Consider the following 25,106-nt stretch of genomic DNA (forward strand, 5'->3'; position numbering starts at 1 on the left):
TTGAGTATTTATTGTAAAGCTTTATGTGCATATTCATTCTCATCTGGATTAACAGTTCTGGTAAAAAAAATCTTTTAGAAATAGTGATAAAATTAAGGCATATTTAAGTCTAATGTAAGGTGATATTAACTAACAAATCTTTTTATTTTTTTATTGATCTCTACATTTTTCTCTGCTCCTCCTTGCCTCTCTTTTCCCTTTCAACCCTTTCCCCAGATCCCCATGCTCCCAGTTTACTTGGGAGATCTTGTCTTTTTCTATTTCACACGTAGATTAGATCCATGTATGTCTCTCTTAGGATCCTCATTGTTGTCTAGGTTCTCCAGGATTGTGATTTATAGGCTGGTTTTCTTTGTTTTATGTTTAAAAACCACTTACGTGTGAGTACATGTGATAATTGTCTTTTTGGGTCTGGGTTACCTCACTCAATATTTTCTAGCTCCATCCATTTTCCTGCAAAATTCAAGCTGTCATTATTTTTTTTCTGCTGTGTAGTGCTCCATTGTGTAAATGTACCACATTTTTCTTATCTCTTTGATCAAGGGGCATTTAGGTTGTTTCCAGGTTCTGGCTATGACAAACAATGCTGCTATGAAAGTAGTTGAGCACATGTCCTTGTAGCACAATTGAGCATCCTTTGGATATATACCCAAAAGTGGTATTACTGGGTCTTGAGGAAGGTTGTTTCCTAATTTTCTGAGAAATCGCCCCAGTGACATCCAAAGGGGCTGTACCAGCTTGCATTCCCACCAGTAATGCAGAAGTGTTCCATTTTCCCCACAACCTCTCTAGCATAAGTTGTCTTCTTGGTCATTCTTACAGGTGTAAGATGGAATCTCAGAGTTGTTTTGATTTGTATTTCTCTGATGACTAAGGATGCTGAGCATTTCTTTAAGTGTCTTTTGGCCATTTTAGATTCCTCTGCTGAGAGTTCTCTATTTGTCTGTACTCCATTTTCTTGTTGGATTATTTGTTCTTTTGATGACCAATCTCTTGAGTTCTTTGTATGTTTTGGAGATCAGAATATGGGATTGGTGAAGATCTTTTCCCATTCTGTAAACTGTCGTTTTGTCTTGTTGACCGTGTCCTTTGCTTTATAGAAGCTTTTCAGTTTCAGGAGGTCCCATTTATTGTTTCTTTCAGTGTCTGTGCTGCTGGGGTTATATTTAGGAAGTGGTTCCCTGTGCCAATATGTTCAAGTGTACTTCCCACTTTCCCTTCTATGTGACTGGCTTTATGTTCAGGTCTTTGATCCATCTGGACTTGAATTTTGTGCATGGTGATAGATATGGGTCTATTTTCATTCTTCTACATGTTGATATCCAGTTATACCAGCACCATTTGTTAACTATGCTTTCTTTTTTCCATTTGATATTTTTTGCTTCTTCATCAAAAATCAGGTGTTCAACAGTGTGTGGATTAATATCCGGGTCTTCTGTTTGGTTCCATTGGTCCTTCTGTTTTTATGCCAGTACCAGGCTGTTTTCAGTACTGTAGCTCTGTAGTAGAGTTTGAAGTCAGGGATTGTGATGCTTCCAGAAGTTCTTTTATTGTACAGGATTGTTTTGGCTATCCTGGGTTTTTTGCTTTTCCATATGAAGTTGAGTACCGTTCTTTTGAGGTCTGTGAAGAATTTTGCTGGGATTTTAATGGGCATGGCATTGAATCTGTAGATTGCTTTTGGTAAGATTGCCATTTTTACTATATTTACCTACCCAAGAGCATGGGAGATCTTCCATTTTCTAGCGTCTTCAATTTCTTCAAAGATTTAAAGTTCTTGTCATACAAGTCTTCCACTTGTTTGGTTAGAGTTACTCCGAGATATTTTATGCTATTTGTGGCTAGTGTGAAGGGTGGTGTTTCTCTGATTTCTTTCTTGGCCCATTTATCATCTGTGTACAGGATGGCTACTGATTTTTTTTTTTTTTTTTGAGTTAATCTTGTATCCTGCTACATGACTGAAAGTGTTTATGAGGTTTGGGGTTGCTTATGTAAACTATCATATCATCAGCAAATAAATAGTGAGAGTAGTTACTAACAAATCTTAATGTACTTGAGTGAGTGTAATTCTACCCTTTTTCAGTGTCTGTCCTTTGAGGGAAGGGCTGAGGAGAGAGTTTGTGTGTACCAGTGAATTTAAACTTAGAAGGGCATGGATAACCGGTTGTTTATTTACATGAGCATAGGTATCCAGTGGCTACACTACTGAAAGAAAGTTTCTCCTTTCCCCTCAGAAACCATTAATTGCATATAATGCTTACAAAATTAACTGCATGTAATAACTCAAAGAGGGACCGGGCCTTGTAAGCACCTCCTCATTTCATGATGGACTATTGACAAGCTTCATCTTGTACTGTTCTAGTGCAGATACTGGGGACTAAAGAGGTAAATAATGTAATGGTCATATTGTGTCTGGAAGCTCTTATATCCTTTCCACTTCCTCTTGGTGTTCACTGAGCCCTGGAGGGAATGACACGGGTGTTCCATGCAGGGCTGAGCATTTTAAATGTAACTTAATCTCAGTATTTTGAACAATTGTGAGTCTCTGAAGTAACCACTGCCCATTGCAAAAAGAAGCTTTTTTGACTCAAGCTGATAGCAGCACTAATCTGCTGTCATAAATAAATACTTAGAAGGCACCTTGACAGGTACATTATGTCCATTTAGCAAAACCATAGCAGCTTCCTCACTAAGACCTATGACTTCATCCTTACCACAGCCTTTTTAATGTTTTCAGTACCAAATGTGAATTCCTGTCTGTGGAACAGGCCTCAAATCCAATGAGAGTAATTGGTTACTTCCATGCCAGTGATGCTGTTATTGCACCAGTGCGGACATTTGCTGGCAGATAAGACTAGCATGCAGGACCCACAGCTGAGTAAGACTGTTGATGACAGTTCTCCCCCAGCAGCCTTAGTTTCACCCATGATCTTAGACATTTTCTGTAATCTCCTGTGACCTCAATTTTCTTATCTATAAAGGGGGGATGCTTACTATAGGTTCTGGAGACATAGACTATCTATTTTAGCAACCACTTGCTACGTGTGGATATTGAATACTCAAAATGTAGCTAATCTGAATTGAGATTAAGTATAACATAATCAGATGGGTTAGCCATGATTACACCAGATGCTAAAGACTTAGATAACCCTCCTCTTTATACTTTGTCATTGTTATTAAAATACATTTTTAATAATTGGTTACTGTTGAAGTGATAGTATTTTAGATATATTGTACTAGTTGTCTAGCCTAATAAGTTATGTTATAAAATGTTAATATACCTATATAGCTTGAATAAAGTTTTATTGAAACAGTCTATCAGTTCATTTTTATGTTGTATATAAGCCTGCTTTTATAGTACAAAGTTATGTGGTTATCACAAAGCCACCAGGCCTTTAAAACCTAAAACACTTGATTTTTCCAGTCTTTAACAGACAAAGTTTGTTGTACCTGCTCTAGCCTGTAATAGATATTCAGTGTATTATCGTTTCCTTAAAATGGCTATGGCCAAGACAGAAATAAGAAGTTGTTTAGTGAGGAAAAGGAGATGGGGAATACTTGCTAATGGACTAAAGAAAATGATGGTGGTGATGATGATGATTTTACAAGTTCTTTGAATATACTGAAGCCACTGAATTCTTACAAAATTTTAATTCTTTTAAAAAGTAGATATGAACAACCTGGTAAATATAATAAAGCAGTATGCTAAACATGATACATGATGAGAACATTCAAAAAGTCAAATGCAAATCATTTGGAAGAGAATAAAACAACTTATAAAAAAGTGATTTAAAAATATACTCTTATGTCAAAAAACAGTTTTTACTACATTTCAAAATTCATACCATTTAAGAATAGAGTTGTCCCTCAGTCTCTGTCTGGTTTGGCACCTGGACCCCATCCAGATACCAATCAATTTCTTTAGGTGCTTAAATCCCTTATACTATAAAAAGTTAACTATTTTGTAATATCTATCATATATACCCTTCCATACGTTTGTGTCTAAATAATTTACAGTACTTAATAAACTATAAGTGCTGTTTAAATAATTCTTATACTATATTGCTCAGGGAGTGCTCACAAAAAGTCTGTATAGGTGCGTTTTATTCCCTCGTATGTTTTCAATATGAAGTTGGTTGAATCCATCCATAGATGGGAAACTGACAGGTATGTCAGTCTGACTCTGTCTGCAAGTTCTCACGTAGGAAAGCACTTAGATATCATCTACTTGGTTCATTCAAAGTATACTTACCGTTTATTCAAATTATAAATATATCAGTACAGTGCAGCCTGTAACTTAAAGATGCTGTGCAGTAATGAGTGACTACAGTTATGTTTAACCAAACATTTAGGGCTGGGTGTGGCAGTACACAACTATAATACAACTGTGCCTATGCTATAATCTTAGTACTCTGAAGAAGAGGCTGTGGAGGCTTAGGAATTTGAGGTCATCCTCAGCTATATTTGAGGTCATGGTGTGGGATTCCCCTCTGTATGCTGTGAATATCATTGGTAAATAAAGAAACTGGCTTGGCCTGGTAGGTTAGAACAGAGCTAGGCTGGGAAAACTAAATTGAATGCTGGGAGAAATAAGGGCGGAGTCAGAGAGAAGCCATGTATTCCTACCAGAGACAGATGCTGGAACTTTAGTCAGTAAGCCACAGCCACGTGGCCATACACATTAATAGAAACGGGTTAAATTAAGACATAAGAGTTAACCAGTAAGAAGCTAGAGCTAATGGGCCAAGCTATGATTTAAATAATATGGTTTCTGTGTGATTATTTCAGGGCTGAGCATCTGGGAACCAACAAGGTCAGCCCGGGTTAAAGGAGAACTTATTTCAATAAAACAAAGCACCAAAACCCTACAATATTGTTAATGTTGTTTCTTTTCTGGATACACCTATCTAAATACAGAAACCATGTGCAGTTTTGGGGAAGCTTTTGAAAGGATGATATAAAATTAGCAGGAAGGGAATTAGAAGGCTGTTCCAGAATTTGTATCTTACTTTGGTATTTTCATCTTTATTGAATTGTTAAACAGTCTGAAATATTTTTTTCTCATTGCTTTGAAACTGACCAAATATTCTGCTTTATACAATTGATAAATCAGTTTGTTGTACATAGGGTTTATCAGCAATATACTAATCAAAGCATTATTTGGTATGTAATTTCTCTCTTGAAAATGGCAGTGGGTTTTAATTTTATTGCCCCTAGAGCAGCATATTACAATACTTTATTTATACTATAATGTAGGACACATTATGTATAAGAGCATAATGTGGTTTTGGAACCAAGCAGACCTTGAATTTTAACTTCATTTACTAATTTAATGTGACCCAGTAGAGCCTGTGTAATGTTTAATTACTATTTATATCTCCATTTTCTCATCTCTAAAAATGTATTTTTAAAGAATAAAGAAAATTACTGTAATTAGCACAAAGTAACCACTCAAATGATAACCTTATTGCCACATAATATGCTAAGTTTAAATCAAACTTAAATTTTTTACTTGTCAGTATCATACATTTCATTATGTATTTTACTGACTCCTACCTTTTCAAAAACATAGAAAAATAATAAGTAACATTCTATTTTACTATTTCAGTCAAAGAAAAATAAGAAGAAATCAAAGTCAGATGCAAAAGCAGTGCAAAACAGTTCACGCCATGATGGAAAGGAAGTTGATGAAGGTATTTGAGCAAGGGAAAGGCTTATAGAAAATATTTAAATTTTTTTAACTAAGGTGTGTGGTATACAAGCTGCATTTGTTTCATTTAATCTTGTATGTAGCTCTTTTTAATTTCCATAAATTTTAACATAAAGATCTGTGAAGTTGTTAAGAAACACTTTGGTTATCTAAATCATTTAAGCATCCAATGGTGCTTATTCTTTAAATTTATGTTTGCTCAATATTCTGAGCAATTGAGAGGCCATTCATCTTGTCTTTGTTTCCTAAAAATATGGTTTGGAGTTTCCCATTTTTCTTAAATTTACCATTCCAAAAAGGCTGTGTGCAAAATTCTTGAATAAGCCATTTATTATCATACCCTAAACTCATGTATTAGTAGCAGATATAACACTCTCCTTCTGCCCAGCAGGATAAAAAGATAAGAGAGAATTCTTTCTGTCACTTTTCCTAAACCATATGCAAAATTTTTGTTAAAAAACAAAACTAGAATAAAAATAGGTTTTTTGCCTAAAATGACATGAGATTAGAATAAATTCTTAGAGCAAATTAATATAATCAGCACTCTTGGTTTTTAGTTTAATTATCTAAATTTATTATATCTGCCCCATCCCATATTTTTCCCCCTCAAATCTACAACTTTTTTGTTTTCCCCTTACTGAATAACATTTTTTTTCTCGGGCTATGTCAGGAGCCTGGGAAACTAAAATTAGTCACAGAGAGAAACGACAACAGCGTAAACGTGATAAAGTGCTGACTGATTCTGGTTCATTGGATTCAACTATCCCTGGGATAGAAAATACCATCACAGTTACCACCGAGCAACTTACAACTGCATCATTTCCTGTTGGTTCCAAGAAGAATAAAGGTATATTAGTGGAACATAAGAGTGGTACATCAAATCAAACTCCTTTAAGTCAGATGTACAAAATATTATGTCACAATCTATTTTGATCTGCTAACATCATTGTGCTGATATACCCTTCTTCATGAGAGTATTGTGAACCACATCCTGGTTTACCGCATAACAGCAGTGTTATTAATATTGCCTAATGAATGGCTTATTAAATTAAAATTTGCCTTTCTGCCTTGAGTCACATTAGAAAATGTTGTTGCTTCTTTCCCTCGTGTATGTTGCTTTGCCCAGTCCTCTCACATCTCCATTTCTTACTGTGAATAAGACATTGATTAAGTGGAATATTATCACCATTCTGCATGTTGGGCACTTTCATTCCAACATGGAACAAGCATGTTGTGGTTAGTGCAGGTTCTGTCTCTCCACCCCAGTTTCGTTGTTGTTGTTTTGGTTTTGGTTTGGTTTTTGTTTTGTCAATTTTCTAAGTGTTGATAAAGCTAGACCAGAACTTCAAAGATGATGGAGCCAGTGTCCTTCCTACCCAGAACTCAGCTGTGCAAACTGTCCAGCATTGATAACTACCTTAAGGTAGCACTTTGCACTGCTAACATTTTACCCTAAAGACAACAGTTGCAAAATGATGCTGCTCAGCTTCATGCAAAGCATTGATTTATTTCCTTTGTCTTTTGTTAGTGACCTCCCTGTTTTCGATCTCTGGGTTGTTAGCAGATCACCTTGTTAACCTTCCTGTTTTTATGTTTGCTCTTTGTTTGCTAACTTACTGAAATTTACTGCCATAGTACAGCAATGAGTTCTCCTTACCCATTATGCTATCGTATAGTATCAATAGTTTTAGTATTTTTGTTGGTGACCCCTTTTTTTTCTGATTTAGGCGTGCCTGCCTTGCTTGCACCTCTTGTTTCATAGGTGTTTTGAGTTAGTTTGGTTTGGTTTTGTTATATTGTGATAATTATGTTTATTTTGTGCCAGAGATTGGAATTTTTATGTTAGAACATGTAATTCTCATTTTTTGCCATATTTCCTGTTATAATCCCAAATCTGGCGGTGCTCTTCTTAAATTGATGTGCTTGCTTCTGGGATTATTGAAAAGGCAGCTCATGTTGAGATGAGGCAAAGTTGAATCCAATTTCAGAGCTCAATTCTCCAGTTCCTACCTGAAAGAACCTTCAGAATTTAGAAGCATTGCAGAAAAACAGGCAATGCTTATAATAATTTATAATTAGGCAGTTTTCCAGGACTCGACATTTTAATTGACTAAAAATGTGATAACTAGACACTCAGTTCCCTGTGGATATGTGAAATACGTTGCAAAGTCACTCTTTTTAATGTCAAAACTGGCACTTGAAGGAGCAGTTTATTATAGATAACAGTTGTGTGTTCTTCCTGATTTAATGTGCATAGTGGAAATAAATCTTATTTCTATTTCAACCCAGGTGATTCTCATCTAAATGTTCAAGTTAGCAACTTTAAATCGGGAAAAGGAGATTCTGCACTTCAGGGTGAGAGAAATTACATGTAACTTAAACTGAAGGCCCATCAAAATAGAAACTTGCGTACATTCTCTTTCCTTACATGAATGATGTTGAAGGAAAGAAAATGGGTTAAAGTTAATTTTTGATTTCTATATTAATATAATCATAGCCTAGAGATTTTAAAAATGGAAAAGGATGCTCACACTCTGGTTTTGACGTTCTAGCTCCTTCCCTTCCTGTATATAAAAACATTCAGTAATAATTTATGTGTAACTTTGTTTCTTGCTTGTATCATTTAAACCAATACAGAAGGATCTTTGTTGGACATGATTATAATATGCACATACTTGGGATAAGAAGTTACTCTGTATCTTAAGAAAATGTAGCTCTTTATAAATTTTAACTGCTTCCTTGATGGTATCAAATATTTTGTGATAAATGAATATAGTTTAAAGTTATTGAGTGCTTAACAAACAAAAATAACCCAATTCACTCATTTCTCATCGCTGAAGCAAGCAGATCATTATGGTGGCCTAAAGCAGAAGTGCCACAGAAAGAAAAGCACCTTCTCATCTTAGGCTTGTTCTTGACACTTCCTTAATGTCCAAGCATCTCAGTCCTGGCTGCACATCTAGGAAGCTAAAGCATACCACACACAGACTTGTCCTCAGTCCTCACTTTAGTTGGTCTGGACCGGTCCATAGAGTCTATTTCAATTTCTTTGTTGATTCTGACATGCTGTCATTACACGTAATATAATATACAAAGGTGTATTTAAGGAAAGAATGTCTAAGAAGTCATTTCATAGTGGGTGAGTATTCAGAATATACTAGAATACATCTTTTCAGTTTGTCAGTTTGCCATTAGTATGCATGTTACATTTTAATCATCTGTCGACTTTTAAATTAAGAGGTCAGGTGTTGTGGTGCATGCTTGTAATCCCAGCACTATAGAAGCAGAGGTAGGAGAACCTTGAGACTACTAGGAGCAACCTAGTGAGATTCTGTCTCAGAAACCAGCTTTTAAAGGGATCTGTGGAACCCACGTGAGAACTGTTTAGTTTACTTTTTTCATACTCAAGCTACGTAAAGGACAAGAAGAAGGGAGAGAGAGGACAAAGCATAAGCCAAGTTATCATAGAAACTTGAAAATGCCCCCCCCCTTTAAACAAGAAATCATGTATCTGTTTTTAATCTTTACATTCTTTTCTTTAAGTTTCTTCGGGATTGAATGAAAATCTTACTGTCAATGGAGGAGGCTGGAATGAAAAGTCTGTGAAACTCTCCTCACAGATGAGTGCAGGGGAGGAGAAGTGGAACTCTGTTCCACCTGCTTCTGCAGGCAAGAGAAAAACAGAGCCGTCTGCTTGGACTCAAGACCCTGCTGATGCTAATGCCAATGGGAAAGACTGGGGAAGGAACTGGAGTGATCGTTCAATATTTTCTGGCATTGGTAAGGACTCTTAGGGGGAAAAGTTAGTTTAAAATTGGTAATCTGATACATCTTGGAATTTTCAGGATTGGTGACGGAAAGCAGACCATCAATAGAAATAGTCCTAAACCAGGCATGGTACTGCATGCCTGCAGTCACAGAACTTGGAAGGTGGAAGCTGAAGGATCAGGAGGTCATCTTGAGCTGCATAATGAGTTAGAGGATAGCCTGGGTTATGTGAGATCCCGTCGTCCCCCAAAAAAGGAAGAAGAAATACTAGTCCTGCCATGTAGAAGTAATAGTGATAATTAAATTATTTCAGACTCTATGCATAGAATAGAGCAAGTGGAAACAAACACAAATAACCTCATGTACTCTTTATATACTGTTTTTACATTCTCTGTTGCATTTGGCTGATGTAATTATATATTCTTAGTAATTCATAAATGTAATATGTGAGTAGACATGATAGATTTTAGTAGTTTTATTGAGTGTAAATAAAATACTAGGCAAGTTTATAGCATCCATTTTTATAGTGTATAAAAATGACTATTAGAATTATCTTTTCCGTGGATTTTCATGGCAAAAATTAGTAGTTCCCCTATTGAGAGCCATTGCGTTTTAAGCAACATGTGCTTATATGTTATAGGAAAAGAAATCTTTATTAAATATGAAAAACAGCAAATAGGTAAAGGGAAACATGTCATCACACCACCCAGTGGCAGCTGTAATTAGTCTTTGTATTTATTGGCTTTTTCCTCTACTATGTATGGTTTTTGGTTTTAACATAAACTGAATTGGATGTGCATTTTTATGCTCCTTTTCCCATCCCCAAATTTGTAAGGAAAGTTTTACTTGTTGTTATGAGCATGTCTACTTAATGGCCTTGTGTGCTACATTATTTAAATATATCATAGTTTACTTAGCTACTTCTGTATTACTGGAAACTGACTTTTTAAAAACTATTTTAGGTAATGTTACATTTAGTGAATTTCTTTAGAATAGATTCTTGGGAATGACTTGTTAAAGAGAACATGAATGTGTTCATATTGTCAGTTTCTCTGATCACCTTTATCCTCAGTGTAAATGCCTATTGGGCTTTTTTTTTTTTTTTGTCTTCTGATTTGATAAGCGAAAAATACATGAATTATTTAGTTGACTTTTAAATCATTGATGCAATTGGAAATTTTTTTGTGAATTAATTGATCATTTCTGTTTTTTTTTTCTGGTTATCTATTCATGTTCTTTGACATTTGTCCACTGGCTTTATGTTCTTTGTTGACTTTTTAAATTGAATTGTAATTCCTCATATAGTAAATTAATTTTTTCTCTCCTTTTGGGGGTTTGGTTTTGGCTTTGTCAGACAAGTCTGACCTGGAACTCATAGACAGTTCTCCTGTCTGTGCCCTTTAAGTGTTGGAAATACAGTTGTGAGCCTCCGTGCCCTGCTTGGACATGTAGGTTTTTTTCTATTTTATTTATGGTGGGTATTTTTGATAACTTAGCTTAATATGAGAAATACTGAATACCAGAAAGTAAAGTTTGCAAGAAAAAACATAACCTCTTCTCTTACTCTTAGCTTTCCAGTCCTTTTCAAAAACTAATGCCCTCAGGAAGCAAACTCCAACTCATTCACTAATACCGTTGTTCCAAGTCTGCTCTCCTCTCCTCACTGTGAGGTCCAGAAACTGTGGAAACACCAAAGTCTGTTTACGGAGGTGGTCCCTAAATCCATACCATCATTTTCAACAGAGAATGTGTCATCTCATATTATAGAAGATCAGGTTTTATGGAACAATGTTGGGAATACTGACCTTGTAATATATTTCTAGTTTACTTACAGAAGCTATGTAGTTTCACTATTAGAACATAGATTAGGTTTGCCTAGTGTTGTTACAGATAAAGCAGCCAGTTAGATGGATGGCCTTCACTAGCTGGATTCAAGATTCTTTTGAAATTTAAAAAAAAAAAAATTGTATTAAACTAAGTTTGCAATGGATTGTTGAGGAAAAGGCAGATATGATTGACTGTGCATGAGGAGGTGTGTGTGTGCTCCTTAGAATACAGTCATGTCTAGTAACAGGGCACCTTAAAAATGCATGTTAGGTGATTTGTCATTGTGTGGCCATGTACTTAAACTAAGACACCTCATAGGGTCACAGTGTATTGACCTATTGACCTAAATGTTCTGTTTTCAGAGAAATATCTTGAAAATAATAATAATTAAAGTAGCATGACAAAATAGAATAAGGATAGACTAGTTCAGACAGACCTATTAGGAGTTTGTGGACATTTATTTATGTAACCCAAATATACCTCGTATTTAAGTAATTGTCAATATTGTAATGTATGTCAGCTACCAAGTTTGGTGCCTCTAAAGTAGTTGCTTAAATTATGATAGTTAATGACATAGTTTATAAAATGGAAAGAGTAGGCTTGGAAACTGACTGACTTTAAATTCTAGTTATAGCTAAGTAGTTTTCTAAGTATTAGCAAATGATTTGCTATCTCTAAAACAGCCTAGCAGAGTTGATGGAAGGATTAGAACTCAGTGTATAGGGAACCCACCTACATAGTAGACACTCAGTAAATAATAGCTATTGCTATATTATTGGTTCTCATTTTTAAAATAATCTCTAAATATTGCTATCATAGTATTAAATCTGTACATCTTTCAAGTTTCGTTGCAAATTGAAGGTTGCAAGTGACATTCTTTATTTTGCCAGCTGCTTGGTCTAGTGTGGCTAGGGGGCTGAGTGCCTCTTCACAGAACTCTGCTTCTTTTGCACCTCTCACACTTAACTCTGCTGTCTCTGGTATGTGAAAACAGTCTTTCATTTAGTTAACCAAACATAACTGTTTACTTTTAGCACTTGTTATTGCTGTCAACACAATTAATATATGGAATAGCAAAGGTCTTGACGTTGTAGGGACACCAAAGTCCTCATGTGCCAGTGACTTAGATCTACCACTGGCGATTTATTAGCCTAAATATTCCTAGAAGGCCTTCTCCTTCAGGTTAGAATAGTGGTTCTCAACCTTCCTAATGCTGCATCCCTTTATTTAATACAATTTCTCATGTTGTGGTGACCCCTGACCATAAAATTATTTTCGTTGCTACTTCCTAACTGTAATTTTATGAATAGTAATGTAAACAGTCTGTTTTCCAGTGGTCTTGGGTGACCCCTGGAAAGGGTCATTTGACACAGCCCCAAGGGTCCTAACTCACAGCTTGAGAACCACTTGGCTAGGACCATGCTCGTTAGTTACTAGTGCACCCACCAAACTTCTGGTTGAATCTGCCATATTTCTATTCATTTGTTTCTCATGAGTTTTTAAGTGAGCCTTTCAGATAATATGAACCACATACTCAATAGTGTTTTAGGACCTGTTGATTCAGAATATACACTATTAGTGATACTGTCAATCCAGCATCATTTAAATGGATAGGTCTTTTATTAATCAGCAGAAGCTATATATGTTAAACAAATATTACATAAGTGGGGGCACTTTTCATTTAAGTCACAAAGGTTCCATGAACTTCATTTACTGATGGTGTTATTTCATGGTGTCTGGAACACTAGCCTAGAATTTACTAGCCTGTAAAAGCTAATAGTAAGTAGTTTAGGTTTTATAGGCCATAAAACCCATGTTACAGCTATCAACTCAACTGTGCATGATAGCAAGAAAGCAACCAGAGATAATACATAGGCAAATGAGTGTTTCTGACTTCAAAACACTAGTCATTTGATTTTTTTTCAACCAAGTAAAAATATGAAATTTGACCAGATGTGGTGGCACACACCAGGGCTTGAAAGACAGAGGCAGGCAAATCTCTGGGTTTGAGGGCAGCTGGTCTACAGAGCAAATTCCAGGACAGAGAGGGTTGTTATTACTGAGGAATCCTGTCTCAAGGAGAAAAAAACAAATATATATGAAGTTCTTCTTAGTTTATGAGCCAGTCAAAATCAGTGGTTGGACTTGGCCTACAAGGGACAGTTTGCTAACTCATGGTCTCATCAACCACATTTCATTTTCAGGAGTGCAAGTTAATTGCTTCCTTCATTTGATAACTATGCAACACACATAGATTTTGAGAAAGCAGTAGGGGCTACTGAAGATAAGTTTATATTTATGCAGCTGAGTGCCTAATATGCTAAATAGTACCACATTTGTTGAGTAGTCTACTAAATTTTACATTAGAAGATATTACTATTTTGAGTATATAATGAGACATTAATCATTAGTGAAATGCTAGCAAGCTCATCTGTAAGCAAGTAGAAATGCATAAATTAGTGAGAACTGAGGGGAAAGGGATCATTAGTTTTATTTACACTAACCTAACCATTTTTTCCTATCAGTAAGGAGCTCTGAATCCAAAGTGAATATAAGTTGCCTAAGGACTCTTATATGTGTGAAATTCTGATACAAAAGGTCTTGTGTATGTGTCTCTGTGCACCTGATAGAATGCTTTCGTTTGCATTTTCAGTTAATTTGTAGCCATAGAGTAATGGGTTTTTACCTTACTTGCATGGCCTGTTGCGCCCCAAAATATATTCAGATTTTTACATAAAGTTCTGGGCATTGGTATTGGGCCACCGCTGCTTTTATCAGGTTCCTAAGAGACCTTGTGATGCCCCACTTTCCCCCCACCCACTTCCCCCCCACCTTTCCATCTCACTCTCCCTCTAATGTACCTGACTGTAAGTCTTTGAGCTTGGGACAACTCTTGTCTCTGACTTTTGAATTTTCTGTCTCACCTTTCTGATTAAGTTTGTTTCTTTAACTTTCTATGGTCTAAAAGTTGAGCTGACTCAAACATTTTCTAATCGTTTTTCTGAGTTCTCAGGATATGTGCATATGTTGAAGCACCTAGCTAGCATCACAATTTTGTGTTTTACTGCTTACCTTTAAGAAAAATGGAGCATTTTTTCAACATTTTAACATTTGCAGACAACAAAAATTAGTCTCTGGTTGGTATGAGTGGTGGTGTTGGATTAGATCTAATTATTATCATACCTAATTTAAAATTGCCCTCAATTTTCCTTTTCCTTTTAAGTTAACACTTTTGCTATGTCTAAAATTTTTCTTTTAGGAGAAATAAAGTCCATGTGCAAAATATAGATCTATTGTTATGAAACATCCTTAGGAAAGCCCATTTTTAATTTTATTGCATTCATTTTTCATTTAAGGGTCTACTGCTGAGCCAGTTTCTCAGTCTACCACTTCTGATTATCAGTGGGATGTTAGCCGTAATCAACCCTATATCGATGATGAATGGTCTGGGTTAAGTATGTCCTTTTAAATTTTTTTCAGTTACTTTCTGCAGAATTTTCTTTGTAACACCCTGAATTCATGCTTTATGTCTTAATTTTAATCCTAATTTCTACCCTTTCAAGGTCATAGTAATATAATCTGACACTCCTATACTACTTGGAATTTGATTCTGGATACCTATGGGATTAAATCTAACTTTCCATTATGATTGAGGCAGTCTTTCTTAGAGTTGTTCTGTAGGACTAATTTTTAAATTTTTCTGTTTTAAATGAATAATTCTATTTCTCTGGTTTTATTATAAAAGAAGGAATGGACTCTATAGCAGTGGCTTTGAGTTATTTGTGTACACATTTTTGTGCTAGTAAACAACCACTTTCACAGCCCAATTTCCAATGAAAACATACGTTTAAAAGAGAATCATCTCAGTGGTGGTGGCTACACATGCTTTTAATCCCAGAATTCAAGAGGCAGAGACAGATGGAAAGACTAGCCAGGGCTGCACAGAGAAACCTTTAAAAGAAAGATAAAGCAAGCTTGGCATTGTGAAACGAGCTATTCTGCCAGGAGGCAGAGGCAAGGCCGAGTCTGGTCTGTGTAGGTGGGAGTTTCAGCCAGACAAGGCTATATACAAGACTCTGTCTCAAAAATAAAGTAAGAAAGGGGAAAATAGTATGGTCTTCATATTGAAAAGCTCACCATCTTTATTTTAAATTACCGACTTCTAAGCCCCCCCCCCCCAAGTCCAATTTTCAGAATTCTTTCCTCTAAATTTTCTTTTTGCTGCATTCTTTCCTACCTTGTATATATTCCATCATTTTGGTCTTTGTTTTAGAAAAGAAAGTATAGATTTCATGTTCTTGTGTAAAAGTTTTTTAATTAGTTTTTAAAATTATCTGATTTTTTTTTTTTACTTTGACCTTATTTTAATTTTTTGTGTTGAACCCTCCTGAAAGAGAAACTTGATTACTCTTGAATGTGTAATACTTTTTTTATCTTTGTTGGGAGGTCGGGATTCTGACAGAATAACCCTGGATAGCCTAGAAATCATAGTGATCCACCTACTGTGCTTCCCAAGAGCTGGGATTAAAGGCATGCACCATCATCTCAGTATTGTAGTTCTTTACAGAGTGTTTAGTGTAATGATGATAATAAAAGGCTGTCTGCCCGGGACTGGTCTTGGGTTTCTGCTCATTATCACCTCACTTAATGCTTAAAACAGTTGTAATAAGCAGATACTATTTTCCCTCACACTTTTCAGATAAAGAAAGTGAAGCAAAAGAAGTCTCTTTCTGCAGACCACACACGGCTAGTTAAAGGGTGGGGTCAGGCCTTGCTAGTCTTGGTCCCCCTGTTCTCTTTAACTCCTGGGTGTACAGTCACAATGACAGTGGTAATCATGGAGGTGAGCTTTGTAACACAGTGGCTGAAGCAGAGTCCTTACACATTTAGGGATATTAGGTTAGTAAGATAGAGGGGCCCGTGTCTGAAGATTAACATGAGAGGGAAGACTGTTTATTTTGTTCTTTGTTGTCTTGGTTTATTTTTTTAGACATGGTCTCACTTTGTAGCCCAGCTGACTTTAAACTCTCAGTCTTAGAGCTCTCAGATTACAGGTGTGTACCACCGTGTCCAACTAAGGATGCTTGTTTGGAAAATTTAGTTTTAATCTGGGTCTAAAATTCAGTATTTCATGTTTTGAGCTTTATCATTTGTTTTGGAATCTATTGAACTGTAAAACTGAACAGAATCCGTTCTGAATCGTTTTGGGAAAACTCTATAAGTTATAATGTATCAAGTTGTATACAGATGCAAAAGAATGGGTTTTAAAGAGAAATTGTCTCTGCTGCTTTTAAGAAAAATAATCATCTCTTCATTGCGGAACTAGGAAAGCAGCAGTAAGGAATCTGAGCTGCTGAGGTTAAAGACCACTGAGCCAGCAGCTACAGGCTGTCCTGCTAGACATTTTACCTTACCTGTATGCTGGTTTTCTAATACGAAAACTATTGTTCGCTGCTCATAAAAGGAAAGTTACATGTATTAGATCCTTAAAGCCAGGTGTGTTTGACAGGATGTTTTAGAGGGTAAGGGCACTTGCCTCCAATGCTTACAACCTGAGTTTGATCCCTAAAAGCCACATGATGGCAGAGAACTGTTTCATTTCATTTCTACATACGCACACACACAAATGAATAAATAGATAAGTGTTAATCTTATGGGTTTGGTCCTGGTGGGTCTAGAGAGATGGCTCGGGGATTCAGTTCCAGCACCTACATGATTGCTCAAAACTATCTTGTTACTCCAGTTCCAAGGAATCTGATACCCTTTTCTGGCCTTCATGGGCATGGCACACATGATATACACGATGCAGGTAAACACACATTGCATAAAATTAAACTATAGAAAAAAATGGTGTCCCACACTTTTTATCTCAGCAGGTGGAGCTGTTTAAGTTGAGGCCAGCCTGGTCTATAAAGTGAGTCTAGGACAGCCAGTACTACACAGAGAAACCCTGTCTCAAGCAGAACAAAACATTTATATGCATTTGTATTATTTATATGCATATAATATGTGGGTTTCACTCATTACATACCTACTGCATGTGGGGGTCGGTAAGTATAATCCCAGTACTTGGGATGAAGCACACAAAGAAGCAGGAGGATCAGGAATTCAGGATCTTTCTTGACTACATGGTGTGTCAAGTTCAAGGCTAACCTGAACTACTTGAGACTCTATTGTAAGAGAAATTCTATACATATATATATAATCAAGAATTTTTTTATATGTTTATATATATTTTATATATATAAAATCAAGAACACATCTTCAAGTTTGCTGTGCCATATTGACAGCCTTCTACATCCAAAATTTATTTTTCATTTTGTCTGAATTTTGTTTTTGTGTATATATGTGTATCATCTTTAATGTGGCTTTGGTTTGGATTTTTGTTTTTTGGGGAGGGGGTTGTATTTGTTGAATTTAATTATCACTCCTGAATTTATAGAATGCATTGTATGGTGTATTGTGCTTGCTTCTAATATCAGTTTCTCACAAATTAAAATCAATCTCTTAATAACTATCATTGTGGAGCAACACCTAGTCATTACTCGGTCCATAAGGCAGCGTGCTTCAGTGGTCCCAGTTTGCTGCTTGGAATATTCCTGGAGAACCACTGGTCTCTAATCCATAGTAAAAGTTTAGAAACCTGGGGTCTGCTGTGATCAAAAGAACCACAAGCAGCAATGGGGCAAATTAACTTGACGGCAAGAGAGAAGCCAAGTGAGAAAAAGGCTACTCAGTGAAGGATTGATTGTATGGAGAATAACCTACTGTTTACAGAAATTTTCTGATAGAAATAGCTGATCCCTTGCCAGATAGGCATAGAGGCAGGCAGATTTCTATAAGTTTGAAGCCAGTCTGGTCTACAAAGTGAGTTCCGGGACAGCCAGGGCTACACAGAAAGAGAAACCCTGTCTCAAAAAAGATAGCTGATCTTTCTTGAACCCAAAACATTATTTCACGAGCAGATTAAATGAAGAAATAAATTCCTTACCCATATAATGTATACATATGTATGTGTGTGTTTGTGTGTGTGTGTATACACACATATTTTAATACAGCTCTGTATTAAAAGGCATTGGCAGACACATGTAAAAATTTTGGGGTGGGGAAATTGCTCTGTTTAATAAATGAATAAGACCACGCTATGAGTCATTTTCAAGAAAACTATGTTTAAGAAGTTCATTAGGGCAGGGGATATGACTCATTGGTAGAGTGCTTGCCTAGCATGCTCAGCCATGTTCAAATTCCATCACTACCAAAACAGACAAAAACTACATATTTTATTAACACATTAAACCTATGAATCTTGGGCTGGAGAGATGGCTCAGTGGTTAAGAGCATTGCCTGCTTTTCTAAAGGTCCTGAGTTCAATTCCCGGCAACCACATGGTGGCTCACAACCATCTGTAATGAGGTCTGGTGCCCTCTTCTGGCCTGCAGGGATACACGCAGACAGAATATTGTATACATAATAAATAAATATTTAAGAAAAAAAAAACCTATGAATCTTAAGCATTATTCATTGAAAAATCTCTGGGTAATAATGTTTAGATTTGGGTTATTAAATTATTATGTAGTTTATTCGACCCCGGTTAATTAAAAAATTAATCTCTATTTAGTAGAGAGACAAATAGCATAGGATTTTATGTAGTCAGGACAGATTTGTTTCTGTTAATGTTTTTACAGAAATTGAACCAGAGAGTACAGTTATTTCCCAAACTTAAATTCACTGAGTATTAAACTAGATTTTGTTCCTCTCCACATATCCTATAGTATTCTTTAATGAAATGAGCATATGTTAGTATGCTGCATATTTAGTTGTCTAAGCTCTTTGTTGTTTATAGTTTCTTTCCTGGAAAACAGTGTTAGAGACATGGCTAATGGACAAGTTTCCAGAGCTTTTCATCAATGAGTTTCCTCACAGTGATACTCTTACATTTGAAATCCTCTAGCAGTATCGTTAGCAAATGCTGGAATAAGATGAGCAGTTGACTCATCTGTTTGTGCTTATAAAAATGACTCTGTATTTAAGATATATCAACTATTATATATTATTGGAATTGGGATGTAGTCATTGTAGGACATTTGCCTGTTAGGCACTGAGATGAATTCTTAGCATTTAAAACAAAAAGAAGTGTATCTCATGGAGATTTCTCCAAAATCCATCAGTTTTAACTGATTTTAATGTCATCATTGACAGTTCACACAGTAGCTGCCCTTGTTGAGCATTTACTGCATCTTACACCATCCTGTCAGAACTGTATGAAGTTAGTATAGAGCCCCTTAAGATCTCTAAAAAAAAAAAAAAGAAAAAGAAAAAGAAAAGAAAAGAGAAAAGAAAAAGCCGGATTTGGTGGTGAATGCCTTTTGTCCCAGCACTTGGAGGCAGAAGTAAACATATCTGAACTCGAGGCCAACCTAGTCTACAGTGTGAGCCAAGGATAAACAGAAAAGTCCTATCTTGAAAAAAAAAAGAAAAAGAAAGACGAAAGGGGGAGGGGTTTTGACCACTTACATCACATTAAGTGATAAAGGGTTATTAATGGACATTTGTTTCACAATACAGCCCATGTTCTTTTTTTGTTGTTGTTGTTGTTGTTTTTGGTTTTTCGAGACAGGGTTTCTCTGTGGCTTTGGAGCCTGTCCTGGAACTAGCTCTTGTAGACCAGGCTGGTCTCGAACTCACAGAGATCTGCCTGCCTCTGCCTCCCAAGTGCTGGTATTAAAGGCGTGCACCACCACCCGGCTCAGCCCATGTTCTTAACCTCTGAATTAGTACTGACAGAACATCATATCCATCTGCTTGTGATACGTGATAATAAATTTTGAGACCGGAAAGGATTGCCTTTTCTATAGCATACTTCACACTTGTAATCACTTGTTGCTCATTTTCCTGACCAAAAGTTCTATTTATTTTTTAAGTCTTCTATCGTCTTGAGACTTAGCCCAACCCCACCGTTCTGTTTTCCACAATCCTCTGGTAGAATGTGCCACTCTTTTCTTCTCAGGTTCACGCATCTCCACTGAATAGTTAGACCATTAGCTGCATAGTGGCTTCTGCACACTTATTTGTTTTTAACTATTGAACCTACTTAATGTGGTTCTGCTGCGTGGTTAGAGCCTAATAAGGAACTGTCCCATGAGTAGATGAACTTCAATTCTGAGAAGATATACTTATTGATATGTGTCTTTCTCACAAATTTGTGATCATAGTGGGCAAAAGGTTTTGTGTTTTGGCTTTTCTTTGTTTTGTTTTTTTGTTTGTTATTTCCTGTGAGTGTTCTCTCAGATCATTGTTTGGTCTTCTCAAATGTGTGTTAAAACTTTTATGAAGATCTATGAGGCCGGGCGGTGGTGGCGCACGCCTTTAATCCCAGCACTTGGGAGGCAGAGGCAGGTGAATCTCTGTGAGTTCGAGACCAGCCTGGTCTACAAGAGCTAGTTCCAGGACAGGCTCCAAAGCCACAGAGAAACCCTGTCTCGAAAAAAAAAAACAAACAAACAAACAAACAAAAAAAAAGATCTATGAGTATCTTTCCTATAAAAAGTAAAAAGTTAGCCTCGGAAAACTAAAATAGCAGTAAGCATAAAATAGGCAAATTTGTCTCCTTGATCCTAAAATACATCCTAGTCATGTTTGACATTACACTAGCAACAGGTCACCAGAAGAGATTAGAAATCCCAGAAGCCCTTGGGAGGCAGAGGCAGGCGGATCTCTGAGTTCGAGACCAGCCTGGTCTACAAGAGCTAGTTCCAGGACAGGCTCCAAAGCCACAGAGAAACCCTGTCTCAGGGAAGAAAAAAAGAAATCCCAGAAGCAGTGAAATATATATAGCTTAGTATTTATTAGTAGTAGTAGTAGCATTAAGAAATTATGGGAAATTATTGGACTTCTTTCAGTTAAACAATTCTAGGAAAGGAAGACTTATGACCATTTGGAAGTAAAGTATAAATAACCTCTGTCATCTTAAACAAAACTTGGCTGAAAGCAGATACTATAAGAGTGTATGTGGGAGTGGATGGTTTGCAGGGAGGAGAGGGAAGCATCCACTCTGGGAATCACTTCGCCAAGGAAAATTGTAGGCTTGTGCATTGACCAGTGGTAGCTTCTGGAGTGAAAACCAGGAATTCAGACAGAGTGAGGCTGTTTTTGAGATTAGGCTGCCAGAGCCCTGCGAGTTCTCGAATACTTTGAGTCATCAGTAACTATTAGAAGAGGAAAGAAAGCAATTTGCCGTGATTTGGTAAATTTGAAGAACCTAAATCTTAAAGAGCTTATAAAGATGGGAGGAAGTGTATTTCAAGGTGACCGGAGGGTATAGAATTTTGGTACTACAATTAAAGCTTAATTCTGTGCCCTAGAAAACAAATTGGTTACAAAAATATGACCAGACCTTAGGCTAGGTTAAAGATGGACAGAGGGAAAAGTTCAGATTTAGAAGACTGACGAAGGGGAGTCACGTTAATAACTAAGTGTGTCTCGCGGATCTAAAAGTTTCGCTTAATCTTGTGCCTAGCAGCATTTGGACAAAGGCTGTCACATTTCCACTTTTTGCTAGCTCTTAAAATATGCCCAGGGGGTAGAAGAATAGTTTTAAATTACAGCTTAATTCAACATAAAGGATTTTTTAGTGTTTGAATTTTAGCTTCTGGCAGAATGACAGATAACTAATTCACATTGTTAACTTTTAGATGGTTTGTCTTCTGCTGATCCCAGCTCAGACTGGAATGCACCAGCAGAGGAGTGGGGGAACTGGGTAGATGAAGAAAGAGCTTCACTTCTGAAGTCCCAGGAGCCTATCCCTAATGATCAAAGAGTAAGTATAAGGAATTAAGAGATGATTGTTTGTTAAAGAGACTGAGGACTGCCAGTAATCGGTGGCATACATCTTTAATCCCATCTCTCGAAAGGCAGATGCAGGCAGATCTCTGTAAGTTCAAGGGCAACCTGGTCTATAGAGTGAATTCCAGAACAAGCAGGACTGACTGTTACATGTGTCAGCATGGGGTGGAGGGAGTTTAGACCACAGGGGCAGAGACAGTTGAGTCTCAGGAAGGAGGACGTGTTGAACAATATAAGAAGCAGCAGAATGGTTAGGTACATTAGGCCTGAAGATTGTCACTGTATTTACTTCCTGGGAATTTAGATAATTTTCATTACAGATTTTGGAGTCAGGGTTAGGGGTATAACTGTGATAGAGCATGTGCTTGGACAGTATAGAAATGAAATACATTGTACACATAGCGTGGGGAGGGCTGAGGAGGTCTCTGTAAAGTGCTGAGACCTGAGTTAAATCCCCAGAACTCACATGGAGCCACAACTGGTAGCACAGATCTTTAATCACTGATTCTATAGCAAGATGGGGGGTGGAGACAAGAGAGGCCCTGGCAACGCTGAGCCAATATGTAGCATTGAACAATAAAAAGATTCTGTCTTAAGATGCAAGACAAGAACTAACACCTAAGTTGCCCTCTGACTTCCATGCTGGTGCCATGGTACACATAGGACTAGTCATACAAACACAGATATGCACACGTGTGTGCATATATACATGGGGGTTGGGGGGAGGTTGGCCTTGAGATGGATCATAATTTGCTAGCCTCTGCTTTAATACATCTGTAAATGAGAAGGATCTAGAGTAAAGTTTGAGGTCTAGAGAGAAATGGGGGTTTGTGCTGCTCAGTGTTAGATCTCTTGCCTAGTATATGTGCAAAGCCTTAGATTCAATTCTTAACACTGGCAAAGACAAGAAAAAGCAAAAAGGAATGAATTAAAGCTATATTAAATTAAATATGAATAGACACTTGAAAATGCACTAAGCTTTGAGCAAGATCTAAGTGATGCTGTATATTTCTATAAGATTTTGTCCTACCTAAATTTATAGGAAATTGAGTGGACACAAAATTGAAGGTAGGAGTCCTTTCCTGGGAAGTGTGATGACAGTGGGATCTAGTGTTGAGAGCTGTTGGTGATGTTGACTGGGGCAGTTTTGAGACAAACGTATCCAGCCAAGCTGTCCTTAAAGTCCTGTTTTCATCCAGTGAGTTTTCCAGTAATGTTTTATTAAAATTTTGTTTGTCGTAGCTTATGCTTATTTAGATTTTGGAAAATAAAGACCAAACATAACTGAAATTATTTATTTCACAGTAATTGTTGTAATATAAGGTTGCCAGTGGAGTTTACTTCAGTATTGTGCTTTTAACATCAGGTCTCAGATGATGATAAAGAAAAAGGAGAGGGAGTTCTTCCAACTGGAAAATCTAAAAAAAAGAAAAAGAAAAAGAAGAAGCAAGGTGAAGATAACGCTCTCTCACAGGTAAAGTTCCTCAACAGTGAGCGTTCGTTGTGATACACCCATTGTGGGTGGTATGGAAAGGTGATGAAGACACTAAGAATTTGTGGAGATAAATGGCAATGTGTGAACCATCTGTAAAAATGTATGTTGTGCCTGCATGTGTGTATGTGTGCCACATGTATCCTAGTATCCACTGAGGTCAGAAAAGGCTATCAGATCCCCTGGAACTGAAGTTATGGATGGTTGTGAACCACCATGTGGATGGTGGTAATCAAACCCAGTTCTCTTAGAGCAACAAGTGATTCTAGCCGCTCAGCCATATCTCCTGCCCTCTCCAGTGAGTTTAAAAGAAAGTTGGACATGTTAGAGAACTGCTACATAATATTAGTATAATAAAAATTGTATTACCCTGGGACTGGAGAGATGGCTCAGCAATTAAGAGCACTAGTTTCTCTTCCAGAGGTTCTGAGTTCAATTCCTAGCAACTACTTTGGTGACTCACAAGCATCTATAGTAGGGTCTCATGCCCTCTTTTGTCATGCAGGCATACATGTAGAGCACTCATACATAAAATATTAATAAATAAATAATTTTTTAAGAATTGTATTATCCTAAAAATATCAGAGATTTACACCTTTAAAACTAAATCAAATTGCACGTGTACTTTTTATTATGGAATGATGAGGCAGGAAAGGCAACACAAGGCCACACATGAAGAAACAAATCTCAGAGTTTCTGTGCATATGCCTTTAGCTTCACCAGCACATGGATGAAACAGACTGAAGTCCACTTCTGTTTCCCTCTCTACCTGCTTTTTAATCCTCCTCTTCAGGTGGGAACACCCCCCAGGAACGTCCAGCCAACACCACTTTTTGGCTTTCTCCATACTGCCAGCTAACCATGACCTTCCATATTCTTCAGAAGTAGTCCACCAAGTTGGAGGCTGCCACCAGCCACCTGTTACTTTGCATCAGTGGGGTCAAGGATGCTTTATCTCCAGAAAGCATCACTTTTTCCTGAGTCCTACCTGAACTCTTTCCCCCTCCCTAGTTTCTGACTGTTCCTAGAGAACCATTTCTTTATAAATGAAATGACTAGTTCATCATGAAGATAGGCAGGGATTTGGGAGGTGTATCATTTGATAAAGTACCTGCTATACAAGCATAATGCTTGAGTCTGGATCTCCAGAACCCACAGAAAAGGTGGACATGGTGTTGTGTGCATGTAGTCTCAGCCTCAGCAGGGAAGGATGAGGTCTGAGATGTCAGGTCCCTGAAGCTCATTGTCTAGCCAGTCTCACCAGATCAATGAACTTTGGGTTCAGCTATGTGCTGACCTTAATTTACACCCGGATTTTGAGTTGCTGTTATATCACATTCCATATAAACAGCAATATTGGGGGAAATAGAAAAAGACAGGATCTCCTGAGTAAATTGGGAGGGGAGCATGGGGACTTTGGGAGAGGGTTGAAAGGGAGGGGAGAGGCAGGGAGGAGAACAGAGAAAA

General features: G+C 37.0%; 1 protein-coding gene across 3 annotated transcripts in view; it reads left to right on the forward strand.

Annotated features, from left to right (window-relative positions):
- Mtdh (metadherin) overlaps positions 1-25,106 on the forward strand; it is a 50,639-nt gene that overhangs the window by 19,886 nt on the left and 5,647 nt on the right. The window contains exons 3-9 of one of the 3 annotated variants that reach the window (XM_057791668.1): positions 5,609-5,693; positions 6,381-6,557; positions 8,000-8,065; positions 9,254-9,490; positions 14,662-14,760; positions 21,997-22,121; positions 23,514-23,621. In XM_057791668.1, the coding sequence (XP_057647651.1) occupies positions 5,609-5,693; positions 6,381-6,557; positions 8,000-8,065; positions 9,254-9,490; positions 14,662-14,760; positions 21,997-22,121; positions 23,514-23,621 (897 nt within the window). The remainder of the gene's footprint in view (positions 1-5,608; positions 5,694-6,380; positions 6,558-7,999; positions 8,066-9,253; positions 9,491-14,661; positions 14,761-21,996; positions 22,122-23,513; positions 23,622-25,106) is intronic. The other 2 variants (XM_057791670.1, XM_057791669.1) reach the window with 2 other exon arrangements.

Source organism: Chionomys nivalis, chromosome 17 (genome assembly GCF_950005125.1).
Source record: "Chionomys nivalis chromosome 17, mChiNiv1.1, whole genome shotgun sequence".
Lineage (NCBI taxonomy): Eukaryota > Metazoa > Chordata > Mammalia > Rodentia > Cricetidae > Chionomys > Chionomys nivalis.